The following is a 27,333-nucleotide window of genomic DNA, read 5'->3' on the forward strand; positions in this document are numbered from 1 at the left end:
TTTTTAAAAGAGTACAATATCCTTTGTCAATATGAATCTGTATCATTGTGGCATTGAACTGTATTTTACATTGAACACTTGGAGATTGTTGCCCTTTTAATTGTTCATTAAAATGCAACACTTTACAAATAAAACTGCATTAGTTAATCAGATTAAAGTTGTTTTATATTTATTTTAAACATTATGAAATAAATAAACTAGGGATGTCCCGATCAGGTTTTTTTGCCTTCGAGTCCGAGTCCGAGTCATTTGATTTTGAGTATCTGCCGATACCGAGTCCCGATCCGATACTTCTATAATACATAAAAAAAGAATAAAGAAGAGCGAAAAATGTTCCTTATTTTTTATTTTATTCACCTTTAACAAACAGAGCACTTCTGTGAGGTAGCTTGAACAATCAAGTAATAAATAACATAAATTCTTCACTTTTGGATTTTAGTGCAACATTAAAATTTTAAAAATCCTGAACCGGAGTTGCAGATGCAGAACAATTAATTATGTTGGTGTGAAATAAACAGTTATGGAAATTAAATTAAATAATCTGCTCCCAATAATCCCGAAAAAAGTCTGTTAGTGCCTTAGTGACAATTTCTTCACTCAGAGATGATGTCGATCTCAGCTGTCAATCATGACATCACACAGCCGTTTTTATAGCATCAAATAACTAACTAAAACTAAACTTATTTAAAAAACGAACACTTGAAATGAAATCATCGTGATGATAACTGCCTACAATGACATAAATTAACTTTGGGAAAAAATATTTGAAGTGCAATTTGACTGAAGTGTAATTAACAATGCTTTTCAGGTTTTTATAGGTGTAACATTAGTTTTTAGGTAGAGAAATTGAATAAAGTAGGCTAATCAAATGTAAAATGCATATTTAACTGTTTAAATTAAAGACTAATCCTTACAAAAGCTATTCAATCAAGAGCAGTGGGTGATTTGATTCCTTATCTTTTCATTGACATTAAACAGACAGCACCAAGGTTATTTTCGTAAACGAAAACTGAAACTAAGACTAAAACTATTGGTCAAAAAACATTTTCGTAAACTGAAATAAAATTAAAAAATCTGAATAAATAAAAAACTAAAACTAAACGAAACTAACTACTCTTACTAAAAAACTAACTGAAATAAAATAATAATTAGCAAAAATAAATATTCGTTTTCGTTATTAATAAGCTTTCTTTAATGTGGTGGAAAATCTGAATGTGGCGGTTGAGGGAGTGTCTGTATATTGCGCAACTGCGCGTGAAGTGATCTGAGGAGGAGATTAACCGCTGCCCTGTGACGGACGCGTGCAGACAGGCAACACATCGCTAGTCCTAAACGGGAGTTCACAAAGAATCAATGCATCCGTGGCAGTGAAATGGGAAATAACACAAGGTAATGAGATGCACGTTGAACTTCATTTAACTTAAAGGGTTACTTCAGCGATTAGCATATGGCTTTGTATCAGTAGAAAACCTGGAGAATATTCAAATTATTGTGCTTTCCCCTCTCATATCTCCCTGAGACAAGAGATTTATGCATTTTATTTCTGGAAAAATTCCTCCTATGATGCAAAATGACGATTTTTGCATCATAGGAGGAAAGTTTGCCCAGAGGCTAAAGACTACAGCCAGCAGAGGGAGCCATTTCCGCATGTTTTGAATCTGCGCATGAGGGATGGGAGATTACACTCAGTTTGCAGGGAGAGCTCAGCTTGCAGACAGGATCATTTAAACGGAGCTATGGTGAGCAATGTAAGTCTTTTAACTTCTCAAATTCATTTCTATGAAAGTTAAGCTTGCAAAGGCATGAACTGAAACGCGCCAGACTGAACTCGCGTTGTGAATGTATGCCGCGAATGTAGTCGCGATTACCTCAGCTCTCATCACTCCTGCAGTTAGTGCTCATTGCTGTGAGACTCGCGCGGTGACTCACTCATTATATTGAACAGACACGTTCAGTTTTTAATTATAGTGTCTTCTCTAACTCAGTCACAGTAATGAAGTTGTTGGCGTTGGGAATGGCCTCACAGGGCAGCGAAGCATTCTGGGAATTGTAGTCTTTCATCCCCATGGGACAAAAATACATTTTCTGTCTTTTCTCAGTCTAGAAGACACCAAATTCAAAAATAATTTCACATTTCTACTGCATTGATGACCCAGTTTAAATACAGATTCATCTTCCCAGCGCTTAAGCTCACTGTTTTAGAAGGCCGTTTCTAACGCGACGAGAGACGCAGGCGCAAAAGTCAGCAACTAGTAGCAAGTACTAGCCTACTGTCCGTTTGAGATTTCATGTTTGCATAATATTGACAGGCTCAAAGGTGTTATCATAATCATTTACTACTAATAATATTATTATATGTGTGGAGACATTTCCCCACAACGTAGGGAATACCAGGACACATACACACACGTCTGTTTCACTATATAAGTGAGGACATTGCGTGGACTTCCATTGATTTTATATCAGGTTAATGATATATTGTAAACCCTAACCCAATCCCTATCCCTAAACCTACCCATCCCAAGAACGTGCAAAACAATAGATTTAAATAAAAACATGTTTTGGCCGATATGGATTTTTAACTAGTGAGGACCAGTCAAATGTCCTTACTAGTCAGTTATCATAATATTTTACTAGATAAGTGAGGACATTGGTCCCCTTTACAATTATAGCACAACACACACACACACACACACACACACACACACACACACACACACACACACATACACACACACACACACACACACACACAACAGTGTGTGTTGGCTTTATTCAGATGACGTTAGCTGTGGTCTTACACTGCTAGCCTACATTGTATTACTGAAGAAATTAAAATAAGCTTTTAATTGTTTAACAATATTTCATCTTTGTTATGAATGAGTTTGTCTGGAATTTATAATTTTTACTTTTATATTTTACGTTGCATTTATTTTGTTCTTTAAGATAGATCCTCTGAGTATTAGCCTATGTCAAAAATATCAAATATAATTTTTTAATATCAAAATATAATTTATTTCATTTTTAATCTCCAGATCGTTGTTTGTATAGGTCATAGTTTGACTCAAGCTTTTTTGCTCAAAGGTGAAGACCCAACTTTACTGCATGTTTTGTAAGACCGTCCTGGGTTTAAACAATAATGCTCGTTTATCAAGTGATTTCACTTAAGGATGTTTAGTAAGATTAAACTCTAATCTGTGCAAAAATTAAACTTTGCTGAAATTAAAAACCTTGATTTGGTCTCTACACTTTATTATGGTAACTCTGCTAAACTATAATTACTAAAACTAAAACTGAAACTAAATAAATAAAAACTAAATAGAAATGTATTTGCAAAATAAAAACTAAACTAAAACTAGCAAAACCATTTGTAAAACTAACTAAAACTAAACTGAAATTTGTAGCAAAATTGAAAACGATAATAAAATAAAAACTAATTTCAAAAAGCAAAACTATAATAACCTTGGACAGCACGGCTACTGCCCCTTTAAGACCTAATGGAAGGCTCTGCGTCGTCTTTCTCGGCTGCATAAAGTCCTCTTAAAGCATATTCAGACTATATGTCTGCTTGGATACTCATCAAGATGGACATGTTGACATACTTCTTGTGTGAGTTGGTCCGTTTAACCACAAGACTTGAAAGAGAACTCAATATTTGCGCGCTGTGAGACGAGTGCGCGCTTTCTGATGATGCACAGAGACAGATCAGCGCGCGCGCTCTCATTCGCGTCTTCTCTACGCATGACAGTGAAAATGACTGCTCATATTCAATGACAATACGGCAGCACTCGCATGAATTGAACAAAGTTTACACGGATAGACCGTTTTGCCCACGGTTTTCTTTTATTAGCGCTGTTGTAATGTATCACTGAGGAGCCAGCACGTGTATCCATCTACAGAAACATGCCGCCTACATAAAGCATTATTCTCAAGTTACAACCTATATTATTGCGTCATCAGATGTGAGATGAACCGCGGTGCTAGTGCTCACTTTGTCTCTCACCCCAGAATATACATATATATCCGAGTCCTGATCGGCATGTAACGTCCGATTCCGATCGAGTCTGAAATCACGTGATCGGGCCCGATTTCCGATCACGTGATCGGAACGGGAAATCCCTAAAATAAACCCATAGCAACTTTAATGTAATAGTTTGATTTATGATTTAAAAAAATATATATACTTTCGGCCCACGGCTCTCAATCAAGTTTGATTTTTGGCCCTTCATAGGAAAAAGTTTGGGCACCCCTGCTCTAGTTTAACTTGATGCTTTGTATTAATGCTAACTTCAAAACCTTGTTATGGCTGTTAAGGGTGGGGAAGTTGTAACAGTTTATTAAAAATGTTACAACCAACCCCTATGATGATTTCAATGAGTCCAGTTATCAATCATAGTCCATCTTGATGTTTCCATCTGGCGTTTTTTTTTTTTTGCAGTATATTAAAATTCACATAAAATAGGTGGATCTTTGAAACATGCCTAGTGACTGAACCCTTATGTAACAGGAATACACACACACACTCACACAAACATGCAAAAATTGTTTGCACTAAATTTAAAGTTATAAAAAATGCAATGTTTTTTTTTGTCAGTTTAAATAGTTAAATTGCTTCAGTGATGTTTATGCAAAAATTGGTTGGTGTATATCAATCACCAACTACACTGTAAAAAATGTAAAAAAAAAATAAGTTTAGGTAAATACAATTTAGGTTAATACAATGAACATTTTTGAGAATCGACAACCTTTATTTAAATATTATTACAAGTTTTTTTAAGCATATTGGGTAATTGTGTGTGTTTTATTTGTGAAGACAGAGTGAAACATGCCAAATTGTACTATTTTCATGATTTATCAAATTTTTTATGTGCTTCAGATACAATAATATTTAGAGTTTCTATTTATTAAACCAATTACCTTCATTGTATCAACTCTTGTTTTTTATTTCAATAAACTCAAAATTTTAAGGCAACCAGGTTACTTACTTTTTCAAGTTAAACCAGCAATATTATTTTACAGTGTAGTGTTACAACTTACACCAGTATTGGGGTAAGTTGTAACAACTGAAATCTTTGTATTTGACATGAACTCTCATAATCTGTGTTTATGTCCAATTGAGTTATATATGTATCAGACAAATGTGGCTACCATGCATAAACAACTACTGAGTTACTGATGCTCAAACAAAAAGTATTACAATTTTCAGTCTCCCCTTAGAAATGAAGGTTTCTAGACTGAGTTGCAGGGCGAAATCAAATCGTCGGTCAGGCTGGGTTTAAATCCCCAAATGAGCAAATGAGCTCTTTATTTTCATCCTGTTCATTTTCTTGCCATTGTGTAAATATAAATAATCAAATTAAAATTAAAGTGCCTGAACGTAAGCGTCTAAGTATGACACAAAGTTCCCACTCTTTTTATTTAAATACTTTCATTAAAACACAGGCTAATTGTTTAATGTAGTTTTTAAAGTTAGATTTCAAAAAGGTGCTGCTATGAGAATTCTCTTTCTTCCTTAATCCATTTCTCCCCCTCCTTTTATTCACTAACAAAGGAGATCCAAAACAAAACATTGATCTGAATTATTATTATTAGACAGGTCCTTGACCAAAACCATCATTGTACACGTGGAATCTTTTGGCATGTATTGTGTGAAGCTTCCACTAGCTTCTTCTCAGCATGCATCACTCTGGTGCTTTTTGTGGCCAGAGAATGGTAAAAGGCAATTACACACATGACCAAGCTGATAGCCAGACAAATAGCTGCAGCCTTTATCATCGGGAAGTGAAGGCGCTGCTGTTGCTGTGACCCACTGCTGTAGTTTGCATTTCAATTAAAAATGGATGAAAACTTGTCCTATTTCATTCAAAAAGCAATTGTAGGGCTGAGCACTGGATAAGGGTGGAAGAGAAGCCAGGTTTGCTGTAATGGAAAAAGAGCAGAGCAAACAATAAAAAAGATTGTATCAAGAGGCAACATACTTTGTTTCTTTCATTTCCTTTCAAAACACTATAGAGATGAAAGTGTGTGTAAATTGAAATCTTAACAGTTTAGTGATTTACCAATATACCATTTGTATACATTTGTAAGTCATTAGGAAAAAAATAAGGCTGAACTCAAAGGAAATTTAAAACAATTCCCACATTTTTATCAATGTGCCATAATTAAAGATTACAGTTGCATAATTTTTGCAATTTTGATAAAAGTATTTGAAAAGTTGTTTGTGAGAGGTTAATTTCCTGAAATAAAAACATATTCCTCTAATATGATCATCAATCTTCAGGGTGGTGGTAAAATTTAAAGAAGGTCTACTTATTTATAAGCCAACCTACACAATTATTAAATGTCTATGTTTTCACTTAATCTCATTCAGTTACAAGATTATTCCTTAAAAAAGCACTTAGGGCCAGATTTACTAACATCTTGGGCCAGTATAAAACTACTGTCAGGATTTACTAAAGACATGCATATTCAATGAACTTATTGAATATGCATTTGTAGGAGTTTCCCTTTCAGACACAACATTTTGGAGAGGAGAGTATCTAAATGATCCTGCAAGGTGATTTACTAAGCTTTACACTCGTCAAGTTACTGGTATTTGCGCTATTATTTACACTCTTGAACCAGACGTTAATTTGCATTGCTCTTGGTAGGTTGCATTGGTCATTATGGAAATTATCCAGCTCTTTAAATTGCGCGTTGTCAGTAGATCACGTGCAGAAATGTCTACTCCTTTTATGGGATTGCGCTCTCATGCCAATTTGCCGTGTTTAGTAAATCTGGAACATAGTCCTTTTCAGTGTTGGGGAAAGTTACTTTTAAAGGTCCCATTCTTCGCATGTTTTCGAAGCTTTGATTATGTTTACAGTGTGCAATATATCATGAGTTCATGTTTCACGTGTAAAAAAAAAAACAGTATTTTTCACACAATTGACTTATCTGTACACCGCTGTTTTCTCTGTCCTAAAAACGGCCTGATGATTTCCTTGTTCTATGAAGTCCCTCCTTCAGAAATACGTAACGAGTTCTGATTGGGCCAGCGCTTCCCGTGTTGTGATTGGACAGCAGCTTAGCGCTCTTTGCCCGGAAAGGTCCCGCCTCTTACCATAACGGGGAGATGCAAGCGCTCAATGTGTGCTCTTCTCCACGTGGGAGAGCAACAAGACCACGGCCCCTTTTTTGCGCGTTTTTGTGGGCGAAGGGTTAGTCAACAAACGAGTGACGTCATTACATCCCTGCACTTCCTGCTGTAGTCCAAACCGGCCGTTCGCTGTAGGCTTTGAAAGGGAACTTCTGTTAAATAAAATATCTCGCTTGGCATTGAACTTTGAGCTTTATGATTTTACAGGTATTATTTATGCTCTAACAGCAACATTTCACACTAACTTTAGTTTGAAAGATGGAATCGCGAAGAACGGGACCTTTAAAAGTAAGTGTGCTTCAATATTACATTATAGCTTACTTTTATAGAAAGTAATGTTTTTTTCTCAACTGGGCTGGGTTGCTTGCTTGTTAATTAAATACTATTTTTGGCAAATGTTAAGAGGCCCTTTCACACCAAAAGTGAAAGGAATAAGCCTCAGACTGAAGGAAAGGCAAATTCATGCCTGTGTAATTGGTCCTACCTGAACCGGTCAAAGTGAAACGTGGTCGCTGGCACGGAAGGAATGCACGCTAACAAGGATGCTAAAGGCTGACGCTAGAGTGCCTCTTGAGATCAGGGGAGTGAGGTTTACACGCACAACTCTTACTACCCTACGTCCATCACACTCACCTCCCTAACCCTCACTCCCACCCGGGTCATGGCACCAAATGTAACCGTTCCTACTCAACCCATTCTGAGTGGGATTCAAACTGGGGTCTCCGGCATGGGGGACATGCGCGCTAACATGGTTGCTAAAGTCCGTTACATCTACAGTAGAAGAGGCAGCTCAAACCAACTTTTCAAACCAATGCAGAAAATGTTAAACACTTTTACTTTAGCAATAAAAACAAAACGGTACACAAATGTGGTTTAACTGAAGTTATTTTTGCTTATTCGTATGGTTGAAAAGGTCAGCAGCAAAGAAATTGCTTAATAAAAATAAGATTAAATAAATAAAGTACATTTGTATCATTTAACATATCTAATTATTGCTGGTTTGTTCATTTTGACGAATACTGAATCTGTTTTTGTGCAAGTGAGATGACTAAATAACTGCTCACATTTATTCTAAAACTACGATAACAATCATGTTCACACAGCGCACACAACGTCTCTGCCCTTACTCCTGATTTCTCCCAAAATGAGGACAGGAGAGCTGTCAGTCAATAAATGGGAAAACAGAGTAACTTAAATAACTAATTTTAAAAAGTAACATAGATATTTTGTTCTAAATTGAGAAGTAATGATTTACTTTACTAGTGACTTGAAAAAGTAATCTGAGTACTTAACTCACATTATTTGTAATGTAATGTTCCCAACAGTGGTCTTTTTATGCAATAATCTGCATGAGTATTTTTAGACATTGGTGGGGAAAAAGTCTGTAACCACACAGCATTCATCACTACTTGAGTCAGCCTGTATCATTATAAATAAAAGTCAAGTTAATGTAACTGAAAAAAAGAGAGGATGCAAACTTAAAGTGTAAAGTCAGCATATTACAGCGCCACTGCTGACCAAGCAATGATGACTGGAGATAATCACTGGCTGTATAGTGGTCACTACACTAGACATTATAGTCCAGCATGCACAACTGAATCAAGATTGCACCCAGAACACACTCCAGCATTAAACATAGCACCAATAATCTGACTGTGATCGAGTTATTGCCACACATTCTCATATTGCTAGTGTGTGTGTGTGTGTGTGTGTGAGACCTGGTAATCCCTACGTTATGGGTGGGGACAAAATGTCCCCACAAAGATGGCAATATCCGAAATCCTTGTCCTTGTGGGGACATTTTTAGGTCCCCGTGAGGAAAACATCTTATAAATCACACAGAAGGAGTTTTTTTGAGAAAGTAAAAATGCAGAATGTTTACTGTGATGGGTAGGTTTAGGGGCAGGGGCAGTGTAAGGGGATAGGATGTCCAGTTTGTACAGTATGAAATCCATTACGCCTATGGAAAGTCCCCATAAAACATGGAAACACGACATGTGCGTGTGCGTGTGCGTGTGCGTGTGCGTGCGTGTGTGTGTGTGTGTGTGTGTGTGTGTGTGTGTGTGTGTGTGTGTGTGTGTGTGTGTGTGTGTGTGTGTGTGTGTGTGTGGATTTTTGAGCATGAATCAGTACAACAGTAGCAAGAATTAAGCAATAATTTCAATTAAAGGTCTCTGCTCTCATTTATTTATTCGCGTTAGTTCTATCAATGGGAATTCCAATTGACAAGCCTTTGAGTCTAATCAATATTGCCAAAAAAAAAAACACTTAAGCTGTGCTAAATGTTGACTGGAGATTGTTAATTACCACCAGGCTGATTACTAACTGATGGATGCATCTCTCTAAACTTACTTCAACCTTATCTGTCTATCAAATTTTGTTTGTTTGTTTGTTCTCTTGAACACTGGGTCCCTTGATATTTAATTGAAAGGTGTCATGGAGTAGATGTACTAGATAAATTCTAAATAAATTACATAGCCTTAAAGTGTCATTTACAGTGGGGTTTTTTTTGTTTGTTTGTTTGTTTGTTTGTTTTTGTTTTTTGCATGAGAAAAAAATTCTGCACTTGAAAATGTTATTTTTCATTAGTATTTGAAAGTATCAGGCTTTCCTTTCCAGTCATTTTAGCTTATTTCATTTTTAGCTTATTAATTCAATACAGTAATATGTGATACTATTATTATTCAGTTTAAAATAATTATATATTTTAAAATATAATTTATTGCTGTGATGTCGAAGCTGAAGTTTCAGCATCATTAACCCAGTCATCATTGTCACATGACCCTTCAGAAATCATTCTAACGTGCTGATTTGCTGCTCAATGTTGGAAACATTGGTTTTGCTGCTTAGGCTAATATTTTTATGGATGCTTTTATGAATAGAAAGACCAATAGTACAGCGATTATTTGAAATACATATTTTTGTTGTCTATTTCTTTAAAAAAAAAAAAAAACAATACCGACCCCAACATTTTTAATGGTAGTATATATGTAAATGCCAGTTTAAATTTCTAAGAAACCACTTAAATGTACAGTCATGACATCCATTGCATTTGGCACCTATTTGTATCCGTTCTTTTTCATTTAACCTATTGTTTGTGGAACAAGATCTTTCACTTTATGGCTGTATCTGTATAAACTCTCATATACAGTTCTGAGCCAACACTGAGCATTGCCAAACGCTATCTCTGCCAAACAATCACTGCCAAACATCACTGGCAAACAGCTCACAGGCCATTGCATCATGACATAAGCGGGGGAGATGCATACGATCGAAAAAGCCCTGTCCCTTTGCATCGATACCAAAACAGAAGACGAAAGAGTCTATGATGATCAAAGGCTAAAATCCAAGATCGAGGTCCTCAGGAGCAATGCCTGGCCAAGCAGGGAACAAAGACAGCAGTATTTTCAGCCAGATCACTCTTCACTCATATTGACTCCTCTAAACATTTATGCTCTTAAGTGTTTGAATCGTCTCCTGTGCTGGACTCTCAGAGAGAACCAGAGGATATTCATGGTCCCTTTGAAGAGTGACTTTGGCCAGCCCTTCTATCACCCTTGAGAAGAGTTCTGTAACTTCAGAGCGAGCCGTTTTCTGAACTTCCTCTCACTCTGACGACTCAGCAGAAAAGTGGTGCATAACCTGAGGACATGTATTATTCCCCCAGTGCTTACCGCTCTGCACACTGCCTGTGGGGCTGCCTTTGTATGGGCATTAATGTATTATTTACAGCCAGGGATGTCTACGTATTTGATCATGCCTTGATTAAAACACGTACAACCTTGAACAATTAAGCCTCTTTTCTTCAAACTTCTAAAGAGCAGATACTGAACTTCTGACGTTTCACTTCAAAACACCGGTCTAAAAAAGACTCATATCACAACAAGGACATGACTAGAGAGGGTTATCCTCAAAATAAGATCACACGTAAGAATCTGAGGATTCCTCTAGAAATGCATTTACATGCATGATCTTACGCTGACTATGATTAATAACCCAGACAACACATAAGTTCATGCGAACACCTTAAACTGTTGTTTTAAATAAAAAAGCTTCAATACTCTGGCATTACTCCAATTGATTGCAACATAGAGGCAGATTTTTTCAATGAGCCTATCTACATTTTTCAAAACTCCAAAAATAAATCTATACATATAATTCACTGCGGCTAGTAAAATATGAAAGACATTTCACACCAATTATGATTACAGAGGCAGATTATCGATTAAAGACAAATTTTCATGCGGTTCTTGAACAATACTGTGTTATGTCCTCGAAACACTTTTACCACATGATAAACTAATACATTTTGACATTTGCATAACATAACCAGCTCCAAATGTATGGCTTTTCTGACATTTAGTAAACCTGGTACAGAAATCCACTTACAATGAGGAGGAGTTCTGTGAAAAAGGAGTCACAATAAATGAACTCAAAGACTTGTAGAAGCAAGAAAAAATGGCGTGGTTGCATCAGCGAATGTGTTTTTGCCTTACGTTTGCTTCTGTTAACAATATTGGTTAGGTTTACTGTAGGTAATATATTATTTTTAAACACTACCTAAATGAACCTTTTAGCATTAATCTAACCTTTTTAATCGCAATTGCAAGTTTATATCTCACAATTTGCTTTAACATTAATTTGTATTAATGATTTATTAATGAAAGTTATTATAGTGTTACCCCCTTGCATTACATGGAAATGCAAAAAAAAAAAAAAAAGTTTTTATTGGTGAAGTAAGTGTTTAACTTTCTCCTTCATCCTATTCTTCCATTATTTAGAATGACAGCAAATCTGAAAGGTTTTTGTTGTTGTTTTTTGCTTCACCCTATAGTGTACACATGTGAATTTGCTTTTCTTTCAGCCTAAGGCTTATTTAAATTTTGCTGTGAAAGGGTCTTTACATTTGCCCCAAAATAAAAAGGCCAGCCCAGGTGAGGAAATGTCACGGCCTTTATTATTTAAGAATAAAAGAACAGAACACCAAACACCACAAATCAAACTTTAAACTGGAACAAGGAGTGACTACCTGAAGTCCTTGGAGCACCAGGACCTGACTGTGGCCTCCAGGGTGGAGCTGTAGGCGGCCAATGGTGGATCTGGTACCTCGGGCGGGCATGGCGGGTCAGGGACCGTAGGTGGCTATGGCGGGTCAGGGGCTGTGGGGGGCTATGGTGGATCAGGGACCTCGGGCGGCCATGGCGGGTCAGGGGCTGTGGGTGGCCATGGCGGGTCGGGAGTTTCTGGGCTCCATGGCGGGTCGGAAGTCTCTGGGCACCATGGCAAGTCTGGAGTCCCACCGGTGGAGGGCTCGTGGCAGACTGGAGCGGAGGACGCGTGGCAGACTGGAGCAGAGGGCTCGAGGCAGACTGGAGTGGAGGGCTCGTAGCCGACTGGAGCGGAGTCCAGCAGGCATGGAGCGGAGTCTAGAAAGGCTGGAGCACAGTCCAGGAGGGACGGAGCAGAGTCCAGCAGGCACAGAGCAGAGTCCAGCAGGCACAGAGCAGAGTCCTGCAGGCACAGAGCAGAGAGTCCAGCAGGCACAGAGCAGAGTCCTGCAGGCACAGAGCAGAGAGTCCAGCAGGCACAGAGCAGAGTCCAGCAGGCACCGAGCAGAGTCCAGCAGGCACCGAGCAGAGTCCTGCAGGCACAGAGCAGAGTCTAGAAAGGCTGGAGCACAGTCCAGGAGGGACGGAGCAGAGTCCAGCAGGCACAGAGCAGAGTCCAGCAGGCACAGAGCAGAGTCCTGCAGGCACAGAGCAGAGAGTCCAGCAGGCACAGAGCAGAGTCCAGCAGGCACAGAGCAGAGTCCAGCAGGCACCGAGCAGAGTCCAGCAGGCACCGAGCAGAGTCCTGCAGGCACAGAGCAGAGTCTAGAAAGGCTGGAGCACAGTCCAGGAGGGACGGAGCAGAGTCCAGCAGGCACAGAGCAGAGTCCAGCAGGCACAGAGCAGAGTCCTGCAGGCACAGAGCAGAGAGTCCAGCAGGCACAGAGCAGAGTCCAGCAGGCACCGAGCAGAGTCCAGCAGGCACCGAGCAGAGTCCAGCAGGCACCGAGCAGAGTCTAGAAAGGCTGGAGCAGAGTCCCGGAGGGACGGAGCCGAATCCAGCAGGGACGGAGAGGAGAGGGCTGGAGGGGAGTCCAGGAGGGACGGAGCAGAGTCCAGGAGGGAGACGGAGCAGTGTCCAGGAGGGAGAAGGAGCAGTGTCCAGGAGGGAGACGGAGCAGTGTCCAGGAGGGAGACGGAGCATTGTCCAGGAGGGAGACGGAGCATTGTCCAGGAGGGAGAAGGAGCAGTGTCCAGGAGGGAGACGGAGCAGTGTCCAGGAGGGAGACGGAGCAGTGTCCAGGAGGGAGACGGAGCAGAGTCCCCAAAGTCTATTAGCCAGCATAGCTTTGATGGAGAACCGCCCCCTTGGCTGATATCGAGGGCTTAGTCTTTGCCCTCCTCCTCGGTCGTCTGGGCTTTGAGGCCGGCAGTTTGTCACAGGAAGGCTCACTGAAGGAATAGTTTGAGGAAGCTGGCCGTGGTTGGACTGACAACGTTTTTCTGAGCCAGCTGGACAAGGAAAACACTCTTCGATCTCAAACTCTGAACCATTTAGACTCAAAATCAAATTGATGGTCTCAACTAGGGAATAGGAACAGGCAGGTTCAAGAAAACGAATAGTGTCCTCGTCTGGACCCATCAGAAAAACTGCATTTAATTAAGCATCTGGCAAGTCCACCAGATATGAAAGCCCAACAAACTCCTCCACATACCTCTCCAGTGGGCTGCCGTTCTGCCGAAGCATAAACAGGCGATCCTCCACCGAAGAGATGTTTGCTGGGGACACTGGGGAGAGACTGGGGAGAGACTGGGGTCTGAAAGATGCCCATCTTCGAATTAGAAGAGCTGGTAGTTGGGTTCCAGTCTTCTGTCACGGTGTATAGTGCAGCACACTAGAAGAGATCCAGAACTTCCAAACAGATGGGCCTTTATTATTTAAGAATAAAAGAACAGAACACCAAACACCACAAATCAAACTTTAAACTGGAACAAGGAGTGACTACACAAGAGGAACTTAAATAGGGAACCAAAACGAGTTAATAAACAAGTCACACCTGGAACAGAATTAACTAATGAGGGTAACCAAGGAGACAGATAAGTGGCGGGAAACTAACAAAGATGTGACCAGTGCAAACACAAAGGAAACCGACTATACATGTGACAGGAAAAAGTAACGCAAAAGAAAAATAATCTGTAACTTGTCTTAAAAAGTAATTAAGTAGTGCAATTAGTTACTTTTAAGGAGGTAACGCAATATTGTGATGCATCCTACAGTGGTTCAGCCTGCAGGTTTGCCAAATGCCTAAAAAAACTAGCCTGACGTGGTCATACTCAGTTCTAGTCAGAATCTGAAACTGCTCCATTGGGCTGTGATTATGGGGCGTGTTTCAACCGAACCAGGAAAGACATCAATTGGCTAGATCTACAACCAATCAGAGCAACAGAGCCGACACATTACGTTAGTTGTCAAATGTCAACAGAGCTCAACTGCACTGTGTTGCCAAGTCTGCGTTTTTTTCCCACAGGTTGTTTTCCATGTCCGCTTGTTGAAGTGACTATTATGTGATATATAGACCCATGAATGCGAACTTGGCAACTCTGTCTGCACACGCGGTGGAATAAACAATCTTTTTGCCGTTATAAAAAAAAAGGATTTTAAGGATACACAGAGCACTTACCAACATGATCATCATTTCAGAGAGAAATAGTGAAGGTGGATGCATACAAACAAGCTCTTTGTTTAGGATTTTGAACAAATATAATCCAAGCCCCTTTGATGACGTGCATGATTATGTTACTGTTGATCGTCTGTCCGTCATCGTCTAAAGCCCACCCTGATGATTTCATTGGTAGATATTCACTCCTCTATGGATCGAGTCCAGACCGAACCGCCTGAGCTCAAATGTTGTGGATGGGGCTGAGTTCAGCTGGCATCCAGGCTATAAAGAAACGTTATCAGCAAGTAGATAGAAAACTGTAAATGTCTTGTCTTGTACCACCCACTGCTAGGCCTACTTATACCAACAACGGATATAAGCACAGTTACAATAGCAGAATATGTGGGAGAACGTTGCTATAGTGTGACGATATTGCTATATTGTATAGGTAGCACATTAAAGTTAATACTGAATCAAAACTAGTTAGAACATCATTTGTAATTGAAAGGATTTAAGAACAATATATGATTATGGTTACACTTAAAATTGTTACAACATAGTTGTATGAGATTAAAAACTTATACCATTAACCGTACCCACTACCCAGCATATATAGAATGTTACCTGAGGGATAGAAAATGAGAGAGAGAGAGAGAGAGAGAGAGAGAGAGAGAGAGAGAGAGAGAGAGAGAGAGAGAGAGAAATAAAATAAAAGCCAAGAGAAGAAGAGCCAAAGAGCATGCCCCTAGAAAAGAGAGAGCATAACAGAGCGAGAGCAACAGTTGCAATAATCTTTTATCGCTTCCTTGACCATGTGACCAAAACCCAAATCTGAGACATTCAAACTGACCAATCAGATAGTTTCAACTTACCCCACTGCACTAAAGGTGTGACACACATTTTGGCCTACAGGCCTTGATCAACAATCAACACCTCTGTCTTTAGAAATTCCAAATGGCCCTTGTGATAAGAAAGAGTGGGTTGATAGCAAAATGTAAAGCAAATGTCTTTGTTCATTTTTCAAATATCTTCTACATGCATAATAAAATGCTGCCACTCATGTTTATATGATAAAACTGAGAGCACTTTTAGCCTCACCCACTGGACATTTTACATTGAAAGTGTTGTGAACATGCAAGAAAGTAAAGGCCAAGTTTGGTAAACTATACTCAGAATTTGTCCTCTGCATTTAACCCATTCCAGTGCACACACATAAGAGCAGTGGGCAGCCATTTTGCTGTGGCGCCCGGGGAGCGTTTGGGGTGCCTTGCTCAAGGCCAACTCAGTCACTTCCTGCCGGTATTGAGACTCAAACCAACAATCTTAGGGTTACCACTCTCTAGGCGACGTCAGGAACCAACGTTATATCATTTTTGTATCAATGTAAACGTCTGTTCAGATTTTGGCATCAAAAGGAAAGCCCAACAATTCCAGTAGTGAACAGTGTGATAATTATACAATCTGACCATCTATTTGTAAACCCGTGTAACTGATCACCACAGACATTACCTATGTAAAAATGAATTTCTACTACAAGTTATTTAGGAAGCATTAAGAATTTCATGAGATAAGTGAATTAACTAACACTTCCATTAGCGGTCATGAGGGACACGTTGCTGCGTCGTATTCTTAATTAAAGAACACACTCCTGACAGCTTGTTTCCCCACTCTGCTGGTAAATGAACCATATCAGATTCGCCATGTAGGTAATTATGAATGTTAATGCAGAGGGTTCTTTTCAACTGACGACCCTCGCTGAACGCTGGTAACATCCACAGCCATTTGCTCCTTCCTACCAGACACGCTTCAGCTGCGGCATTATTTTTCATACGTGGAAAGTAAAGCCACATTAAAGTTGGTGCCTGCCCTCACAGGATTGGGGAGACATTACCTCAGAAGCTCAGACGTGGCATTATGCTGATATTTGCTCTTATGTATGCGCAATGAACTTTGTGCAAGAACCAGATCCAAACTTAGTTTTAAACAACACTGAGCAACTGTTTCATTCTAATTCACCTCTAGTATGCTCAGTAAAAGAACAACTAACCTCCTTCTCCTCTCCCACCCATTGAATATTCTTCCTTTTTTTCCCTTCATCCTCTCTTTCCTCTCCAGCTTCGCCCCCACAAGATTTGGACTTGCTAATGAGGTGCTAACTCCTACAAGGGAGATGCATTAAGGACACGTTTTTATTCCTGGTTATACTTTTCTTTTTCAAAACTTGTTTGTCTGTTTGGTATCCAGTTCCTTTCATTGTTTTCTTAAAGTTGGCATAAAACAGAAGTTTCTGTAGTGTTCTCTTTCCTATTGTGATGTATATCCAAGTGAAACGGCTTCTCAAGCAAGGCAAAGGTAGGGCGGGGCTTGATTTTCTCCTCTGGGAATTGATTGGATGGCTGAGGTTTGCTATTGCTGTGATGTCATGTGAGTGACAGATTGTTCAGCCCTCACACCAGTAAACACATCATCAGAGAAGAGATGCTGATCCATCCACCCCTCCATCCATCATCCATCCATCCAGCATTTTAAACAACCAGTTAATTTAACAGCAATTAGAAATCACACATTACCTAATTTACATAACATCAAATCCATCTTTGTAATATATTTAGTGTGTTATCAAAAGTCTGATAATACAGTAATTGTCCTCACTGTGCCATCTGAATCTATACTGTAGTTGACATCTATATATATGTAGGTCTCTACCATGGCAATCTGTTTACAGTATCACATGGTATATACAGTACTGTAATGTTAAATGCTACATTTGATGCCATCTGTCTCCTTTCTATGCTCACAAACTCTCTATCACACACAATTTGTGGGGATGCTTTTTATACTGTACAGTATATTTTCAACAACAAAAAAATAATTCAGTATCATTTATACGCTTGTTCCCTCACGGGGACCTCAATTTAGATCCCCACTGTGACGCGTGTCCCCGTGAACCTGTGTGCATTCAGGTTGACGTCTCCACCAGGATAGAAATACACGAACACACACACGTTTGTTTTTGTGAATTGTGGGGACAATTCATATGCGTAATGGTTCTTATACCGAACAAATCGTGTTTTATAGCCCCCTGTACTGCCCCAGCCCCTAAACCTACCCATCACAGGAAACATTCTACATTTTTACTTTCTCAAAAAAACATGGGGAATGTCCTCATATTTCATATTTTCTCGTTGTCATACCTATGTCATACCCATGTCATTATACACATTTGTGTCCTGATATGCACAAAAACGCGCACACACACACACACACACACGCACACACGCACGTATACGCACATGTCGTGTTCCCATGTTTTATGGGGACTTTCCATAGGCGTAATGGATTTCATACTGTACAAACTGTACATCCTATCCCCTTAAACTGCCCCTGCCCCTAAACCTACCCATCACAGGAAACATTCTGCATTTTTACTTTCTCAAAAAAACTCCTTCTGTGTGATTTATAAGATGTTTTCCTCATGGGGACCTAAAAATGTCCCCACAAGGACAAGGATTTCGGATATTGCCATCTTTGTGGGGACATTTTGTCCCCATAACGTAGGGATTACCAGGCCGCACACACACACACACAATGATCTACACTATATATAGAACCTTAGAAGGTTCTATCGACGCTACATATTTGGAACCCATAAAAGGTTCTATATAGATAGAACCTTTTTAAGGGTTCAATCAAAAGAACCCTTCAGGGTTCTTTGTAACCAGAAAAAAAGGTTCTGTGGAACCTTTTAGGGGTTCATTCATTATCATTTGTTTTGTCCTTTCTGGATTAAATATTTCATATTATTGACAAATATTTCACTGCATTATTCAGTGTATTCAAATGCATGAATGAATGTGAATCATCACAAAATTCAAGATATATGGGTTTGATAATTTATATATTTATCTAACTGTAGTTCATCAATATCACATGAAGAGTGCCATTTCAGTTTTTCTCCTCCAAAAATCTGCATGATTAAAATGTGATACTACAAACAGTTTCATAAACAATTATTTAATTACAACACTACAAAATGTTGCAGAATAATGTCATATATGAATGAATAATAGCCTAAAGAACCTTTGTGACAAAAATATTTCTTTCTTGTCATTATAGAACCTTTTTAGCATAAACACTATGGTTTGGTCTGATTAAATAACAGATGAATGTATTAAACTGAACGAAAAGAGGTGTAAATGATTTTTTGGATTGTAAGATCTTTATGAAAAGCAGTTACTGTGAATGAAATGTTTATATAGATGAAACACTTACTTTGTGCTGTGAAAAGGATGCTTTGTGATTGTATAACTCAATTGAAAACATGCTGAAATCTTTGAAAAAAAGTGCTCTTTTGATGATCTGCTGTGATATTAGTGTGAGTTTTGACAATCTAGCACTTGCTTGTGTAACACATTTCCTAGATGTAATGTATTAAGACTATTAAATTAGATATTCTTGTTATCAATTGATTCATTGTTACATTATAATGTGTATGAGTACAAAGAACTATGATTACACTGTAGAGTTTTACCAGCGCATGTGGACGTTATTAATATGCTAGAATTATTACACAATCCCAGGGGTAATGAGAGGTACCCTGTTGTGAAGTATGTCTGACTTCTTAGCCTGTAACACCACACAGCTCAGCACAACGCACTCATGAACTGATCCCATCAAACCCTATATGTGCAAAATCCTGCCCTCCCTGAAGACACTTCGGCTGGCTTAATCCACCCATGTCAAAACACAAGTTGTCCACAAAATATAATTATGGTGCTCTAATGCAAACCTTTTATACTGATAGCATTTTTATACTTTTATACTAACTTATGTTTACAGTAGGCTTTTTGGGGAAGCGGATCAAGTTTGTTACATTAAAGCAAGGAAATAAATCCTGTTCACCTTTAAACAAATTCATGTTTTGATTCACAGTAAAAAAAAAAAAAAAAAAAAAAAAAGCTCAAATTGTTCAGAAAAATTACAGTTCCATCTTGTCAGAGTTACAGTTTAAAATCAGGCTAATCCATCATTCTGCCATGTAAAACGTTAAATTAATGTCACCGCCAGAAGAATGGATTTTTCAGAGAAATACGAAGAAAATGCTGATTAAGCACAAGAAGGTTACCAGCACAGGAGAAAGAGAATGTGCATCTACTTTCCATGAAAGTGCACCTTTGCAGCTAATTCACAATGATTATTACACAAAATATCATCGCTCCCATTACTGACCAAGCTTTTTTTTCATTTTATTTTTTATTTTTTATCAAACAAAGTCATTCATTATTGCTTTTGCCAAATTTGTCACAGTGCATTTGGTTCATTTTATTTCTTTTCCTCGACTTTATGCAGATTGTGTGTTTAAGACTTATGGCAATAGCGGCCAACTTATGTATGCAAATAGATTCGCCTCTCTGTTGGGTGAGATTACTGTGAAGTGCTGCTATTTGCATTTGAAAATGATCCGGATTGGAGTGAGCGTGAGGCGAGGTGCAGTTAGGGATGATGGGTAAAAGAGAGCTTGCCACGATAAGCTGAAAATTGTGTTTGCCTAAATGCTTGCAGCAGCACACCTCGCCAACGCTTTGTAATTTCCCTTTTCTTTTTTTTTTTTCTTTTTTTTTTTGTATCTGTCCTTTTTATGCATGTGGTTTAACAGTAACGCTGTTAACAGAGTTGCGGTTTAATACCGAGCCCCTTTTTTAAATCTTCAGGGTGGCGTGATACCTCTGGCTGTGGATTACTAGTCCTCAACAAAGTCAGATGTCAGAGAGACCAGCAGCAAGAGTACCTGCAAATTCTCAAGATCACAATGAATTAAGAACACAGCAAACTAGCAGAAATTCTTCTCGGGTTTGCCCTGCAGAAAATATTTATTTATACTATTTGGTGTTTGATGTGGATTTTCCCGTGCTGTGGGGCATCAAATGCAAACCTCGTGAGAGCAAATCAAAAGGGTCTCAAACTAAAACATGTATGGGGAGAGCAAGGACAATTGAACATTCAATTTACAGTATGTTACATTAGTAATTAACTCAAGTGCAGTGCACATTCTGTGTGTGTGTGTGTGCGTGCGTGCGTGCGTGCATGCGTGCGTACTAATTTTTGTGAAATATCAGGACACAAATGTGTATAATAACATGGATATGACACAGATATTACAAGGAGAGGGTGACTTATGGGGACATTCCCCATGTCTTAGAAATCGAATGAGTTTATGTATTTATTTATTTATTTATTTATTATTGATTGAGAAAGTAAACTGCAGTTTCCTGTGATGGGTCGGTTTAGGGGCAGTGGCAGTGTAGGGGATAGAAAATACGGTTTGTACGGTATAAAAACCATTACGCCTATGGAAAGTCCCCACAACTGTTTCGAACACATGTATTAGAAAATGTCTGCATTTATCCTGTATGTATAAATGTGACCGTTTTTAGTGAAAATGAGCGTCCAGCACAAACAATTGTCTTAACTGTGTAAAAGGGGTTATTTAAAATGACTGTTCTACTCATGTTGGCATCCATTAATTATATATTTATTTATATATTGTATTTATTTGTTGTTTGTTTGTTTGTTTGTGGTTCATAGGTCAAAATATTATTCAAAAGTTTAGGGAGAGTACGATTTTGTTGTTGTTGTTAAAAAATGAATACCTTTACTCAGCATTAAACTGCTCAAAAGTGACAATAAAGACTTTTACACTGTTACAAAAAATATAAAAACATATTTCGAATGAATGCTGTTCTTTTGAACTTTCTATTCATTAATAAATCGCCCAAATTTGATAAGCAACATTTCTTGAGCAGCAAATAATCATATTACAATCATTTCTGAAGGATTGTGTGACACTGAAGACTGCAGGAATGATGCTAAAAATTCCGCTTTGGATCACAGTAATCATTTTTTTCAGTTTTTCAATAATATTTTGCAGTGTATTACTGTTTTTGTTTGTTTGTTTGGTTGGTTGGTTGTATTGTATTTGTAATCAAATAGATTCAGTCTTGGTGAGCAAAAGGCAAGGCAAGTTTATTTATATATATATAAAGTTTATTTATATATATATAAAGTTTATTTTTATATATATATATATATATATATATATATATATATATATATATATATATATATATATATATATATATATATATATATATATATATATATATATATATATAGCACATTTCATACACAATGGCAATTCAAAGTGTTTTACATCAAAATGAATTAAAATAGTGATAATATAAAGCCTGACAAGCCAGACCCACATCAAGATGTTTGGTCTGGAAACTCACCATTGACAGGGTTCAATCCGAGGGGCGGGATAAACGGTTGTCTTTCAAACTCCCACTGCACGCGATATGATAGAGCTACCACCAACCAGAGCAACGTGAAGCGGAGCTAGTTGACAGATTAAACTTTTGCTGTATCCATTCGGTAAAACACTGAACACATCTTACCTTTTTAAGAATGACTTCAGTGCCGTTCTTTTTTCAAAGAAAAGCTTAACTCCAAGTCTTCCAGAATCGCGGTTAAAGCTGATTTGAAAGACCGCCGTTCGCCAGCTTCTGTGTTTAATAGTACCAAGCGCAACTCGGCCGTCATTATGTTAAGCCCTGCCCATCGACTCTATACACAATGTGATTGGCCTGACCAGAGTTTGGTTTTTACAGCTCAGACATGTATTGAGAATTGCTAGACGATACTCGCGGCAGATTAGATTTGCTGCCGCTAGGGTGCGTCTAGATTTCTAGGCTATAGATAACATATGCATAAGTAAATAAAAATACAAATAGAAACAAGGATAATTAAAACAGTTGTAAAAGAATACATTTTTTTTTAAAAATTATAATGGTGATAAATAGATCCCCATCTGCCTGCTTCTAAATTTGAGTACCCGTATAATAAAATTTATAAAAAATAAATGAAACCTTACCAGCTTCAAACATTGGAACAGTAGTTACTTTTTTCCATATCCTATTTGTTAAAGACTTTCAATGTATGTTTTGTAAATTTAAATAGTGTGTTTTGTATTTGTGTGCATTTTTGCATCTGATTTGATTAGGTTATACATTTGACTCGTATGGGTAATGACTACTGAGAGGCATAAATAAAGTAAATGAGCAAAAACTAAAAAGGATAACGCACGTTTATCCCCAACATATTTGTCCTGGAGCAACATTCAAATCAACCAATCAAATTTAAGGGAACAAGTTAACAGCATTCATTCATTCATTCAAGTTTAGGCTTACAACCAGGGTTAGGTGCTTCAACAGCAATGTTATGCACATATCATTTCCCTCTTATTTTAGGGATAACTTATGGGTAGGGTTAGGTTTAGGGGTAGGATCGGATAACATTTTCAGACAGGAATGTTGTTCCAGGATCAACAAAATATGTTGATCTAGGAACATGTCTAACTCTGCACAAATCAGGACGTGCATTAAGACGGATACCAATTCTGGTATTTCCATGAAAGAAATCTAGAATAGCATACAAATGTAGCATTCTCGTTCCAATTTCTATTAATTTCACAATTAATATTCACAGTCACTCTTAGAAGGAAAGGTTCTACAGTATAGAGAACTTTAAAGGGTCATGTCATTGAACCTTTTAGGGGATCCCTTCATGAGACCATTTTATGGATTTAGTTTTAATTAATTTTATTTTAATTCAAATGTTATTTTAATAAAATTGTATGGATTAAACAGCTCATAAACATACTTTATCAATAGAAAAATTGAAATAACCCATTAAACATGAAGGTACAATCCTCCTAAAGTCAAGAACCCTTGGGTTAAAGAACCTTTTTTTTCCAAGAGTTTAGCCATTATTTCATTTTCCAACACACTCCTTGTATGAATAGATACTGTAATGTCATATTATGATTAAATAGAGTATGTTAGAAAAGTAGCAGCATAGATCGCCTCCCACATGAACAAATGAAACAGAGTTAAATCAGCCCAAATGAGGATTTTTCTGACATCAGCCATTTTTATCTAAGATGCGTGGGACCTGCTCATGCGTATTGCGTCTTGGAAGACCATAGTCGTTAAAGCCCTGTATGAAATCTCACAGAATAGTGTGTCTCTACAGCACACAGACTCCTGGCTGAATCCCATTAAGCCTGCACAGCGCTGGGTAATGGGATCGGCCACGGGCCTTTATGTTCCTCCTCCCCCCACCCCACTCCCCCTGCTTCACATCACGGCCTGCGAGGATCCCGCGTCTCAGCCAGGATAACGTGCCACAACCCAAGCCACCGTCACAGATGAATATTCATTAGCGCAGCTTTTTTCAAATTTTCTCCTGGATACGGCTGCCCCGCCGCCCCTCCTCTTCCCCTCTGCTCCCCTGGCAGAGCTGGCTGAGGGAGAGAGGGGAAGTGGGGTGGGTGAAGGGGCGACTGGGTCTCGTAACACCTCGGGGTCTGAGACATGTGTGCACAATTTCGATTTCATTTGTGTGCCGCTTTTTACGTGAGACGTTATGAGGCAGACAGAGAGGAATCGAGCTCGTGGAAGCAGAAAATGTATAATATAGGACAGTGAAATAGAGCTATGACAAAAATGATTGGCAGCGTAAAAGCCGAACAACAATGAGTGCTGTTTTCCGTAAGAAAAACATTCATTATGAATGAAATCGAAAAGGAAGATGAGGAAAGAAAGATAAGTTATCCCTCTCCATTATGAACAAAAAACAATCTAACAGCTTATTATTATTAGCATTCTTACTTACAATAACTCACTCCTAACATATTAATAACCTTATAGTCATATTGAACAAATGTTTACAAATTCGTTGAGGTTCTTGAGTTTAAATGTTGATGTCATTATGTTTATAATAAATGAGAATTATTAAATACAAAAAGTTTGGGGTCTATAAGATTTTCTGTAAGTCTGTTATGAATTTAATTTAAATGCAATAAGCATAAAGTTCATTAAACATATATTTTATTACTTATTTATATTACACATATATTTCATATTGGTTACACTTTATTTTAAGGTGTCAGTGTAATTATATATTGTAATAATATACTGAGTAATATTAATTAACAACATGAACATAAGGATATGGTTTGGGGTAACACTTTACAATATCCTTGTTACATATGTTACATGTACTTACCATAGTAATAAAAGTAAATTATGCATAATTACATGCAACTAATCCTAAACAAACCCTAATCCTACCCTAACTCTATAGTGAGTACATAAAGTTACTAAATATTACTCAGTCAGTGTACTTAAATATATAATTCCACTGTAACAATGACACCTTCAAATAAAGTGTAACTGGGTTTGGTTTAGGGTTAGTTACTTGTAATTATGCATAATTTAGTGTTATTACTATGGTACGTACGTGTAATAAGGACGCTGTAAATAAAGTGTCACCTTCATATTTGTTGAACTTTAGTGTAGCTGTTAATGTCAAATTTAGTAAGTTATTATTAACTGTGTGAAATACCGTTCAAAAGTTCAGGGTCAATACGATTTTTATTTTTTATTTTGAAAGAAATTATTACTTTTATTTAGAAAGGATGCATTCGTTCATAAGTGACAGTAAAGACATTGAATAAAGAATGATGTTCTTTTGAACAATCTATAATGCAAGAATCCTGAAAAAGTATAACGCTGACCAATAACATGCAATCACATTATAAATTAATAACAAATATTAGTCCAACGCTGAATTTCATTTACAAATATGTTTCAAATTAAAACAGTTTGTCAATCATTGTCCAATTATGCGGACTGTACTCGGTCACCTGCGAACCTTTGAACGTGTTGTATGCTTTAAAATATTTTGATTATGTAAAGGCTGCTGTATTACATAAAAGGTCAAACGAAAACAAAAAAATAGCCCGTTTCAGTGTGTAGCCATAGCCAAACATACAAAAAATACACATGCACTTTCTGCACAAATACACTGGTCAGGGCAGGCTACACCATGACCTTTGACCCTTAAATTACTCTGTACTCATACTACTAACCTGGGCCAGCAGCCGAGGGGAAAAAGCGCTCAGAGTTTGTATCCAGCGAGAGCCTGAAGCCTTCTCCCCTCAAGCCAGGTTCTGCATCACCATTACTGCTATCTCAGCAGCCAAATTCAGCTTTGAAGTTTCTGCAAATCTCAGAACAAAAGCATGAATTATTCCACATTAACCACACATTGATTAATCTAGTCGGATGGGGAACGAATACAACAATAGATATTAAAAGTTCCTTTTTTTTCCATTACAAAAAAACGTTTCTTCTTCCACATTAGCCTCTCTTTTTGGCTTATATGTTATTAATTTACCAAAACCTTCACAGGGCAGACTTGAAAAAAAAGGAGGAGGTAGAAAAAGAGAGAGAGAGTTTGAAATGAATGAGAATAATAGTGACCTTTGCCAAGGGTGATGGATGAGAGAGAAACGCTCACTGGCATCCACTGCACTGGAGACGTCACCATGACAACCCTGACAGCCGCGGCAGCACACATGAATATGTACGACCCACATCTGGACAGCTGCTTTAGCCAATGCACTCCTGGTTAGGGTGTGTATGTGCGTGAATGCATGCACATTTGCATTAATTGTGTGCGCGGGTGGGTGTTTGTGTGACAGGTTACATGCCTTGTGTTTTTTTACTTATTACTAAGAATTTTTAAAAAGCATAAAACATACATTTAAAGTGATGATTCCATACAATATATGTTAGAGACAAACAAGCAAGTAAGCAAAAGCAATTCTCTGGGCAACCGGCAGTCCAGCCAAGCCTTGCGGGTAAAGATGTTTTTCCAACATTTCCTGAGGTGAACTTCACTGTATTGTAATACAACTTGGTCAGAATACATCCGTCAACTCGCGGCAGTTCGGCGTGACACATAATTACTGGCTACCCCTTGGATGTTTGAAAAACATATGGTTTCTGACCCGTTTTTCATTTCAAGTCATTTTCAATTAGAGAAATGCACGAGAACATAGCGGGCAAAAGAGGGCCGTAGCATGTTCTGACTCCATCCATCACACCATTTAATCTGAGGGGAAAAAGACATCGAGAAAACCAAGAAAGAGAGCAAGAAAGTGCGTATTCTATTTATACAGCATCTGGACTCTCTTTTCAGATTATTTGTTCTTGGTGCACCCAGCAGTGTATGCGCGCACATGTGAGAAAAGCGAGAGAGAGAGAGAGAGAGAGAGAGAGAGAGAGAGAGAGAGAGAGAGAGAGAGAGAGAGAGAGAGAGAGAGAGAGAGAGAGAGAGAGAGAGAGAGAGAGAGGGAGAGAGAGAGAGAGGGAGAGAGAGAGAGGGAGAGAGAGAGGGAGGGAGGGGGGGGGGTGGCTTTGTTACTCTTACTCAGTTCACCTCATTGAATTGTAAATAAGGTGTGATATTTTTACAGAGGGAAAAAAACCTGCACAGCCGGTGCACAGCAGACAGGCCGTCTGAATGTCTGAATGTCTGCCCGCACTGTGCCTTTCCTCCAATGTAACTACAACACTCAAAA

General features: G+C 38.3%; 1 protein-coding gene across 1 annotated transcript in view; it reads right to left on the bottom strand.

Moving 5' to 3' along the window:
* Window positions 1-12,344: 12,344 nt before the first annotated feature.
* LOC137075854 (uncharacterized) overlaps window positions 12,345-27,333 on the bottom strand; it is a 31,260-nt gene continuing 16,271 nt past the window's right edge. The window contains exons 2-4 of the mRNA XM_067444806.1: window positions 13,902-14,003; window positions 12,944-13,770; window positions 12,345-12,884 (exon numbers count right to left, since the gene is read on the bottom strand). Coding sequence (XP_067300907.1) covers window positions 12,345-12,884; window positions 12,944-13,770; window positions 13,902-14,003 — 1,469 coding nt within the window. The remainder of the gene's footprint in view (window positions 12,885-12,943; window positions 13,771-13,901; window positions 14,004-27,333) is intronic.

This window comes from Pseudorasbora parva, chromosome 5 (genome assembly GCF_024679245.1).
Source record: "Pseudorasbora parva isolate DD20220531a chromosome 5, ASM2467924v1, whole genome shotgun sequence".
Lineage (NCBI taxonomy): Eukaryota > Metazoa > Chordata > Actinopteri > Cypriniformes > Gobionidae > Pseudorasbora > Pseudorasbora parva.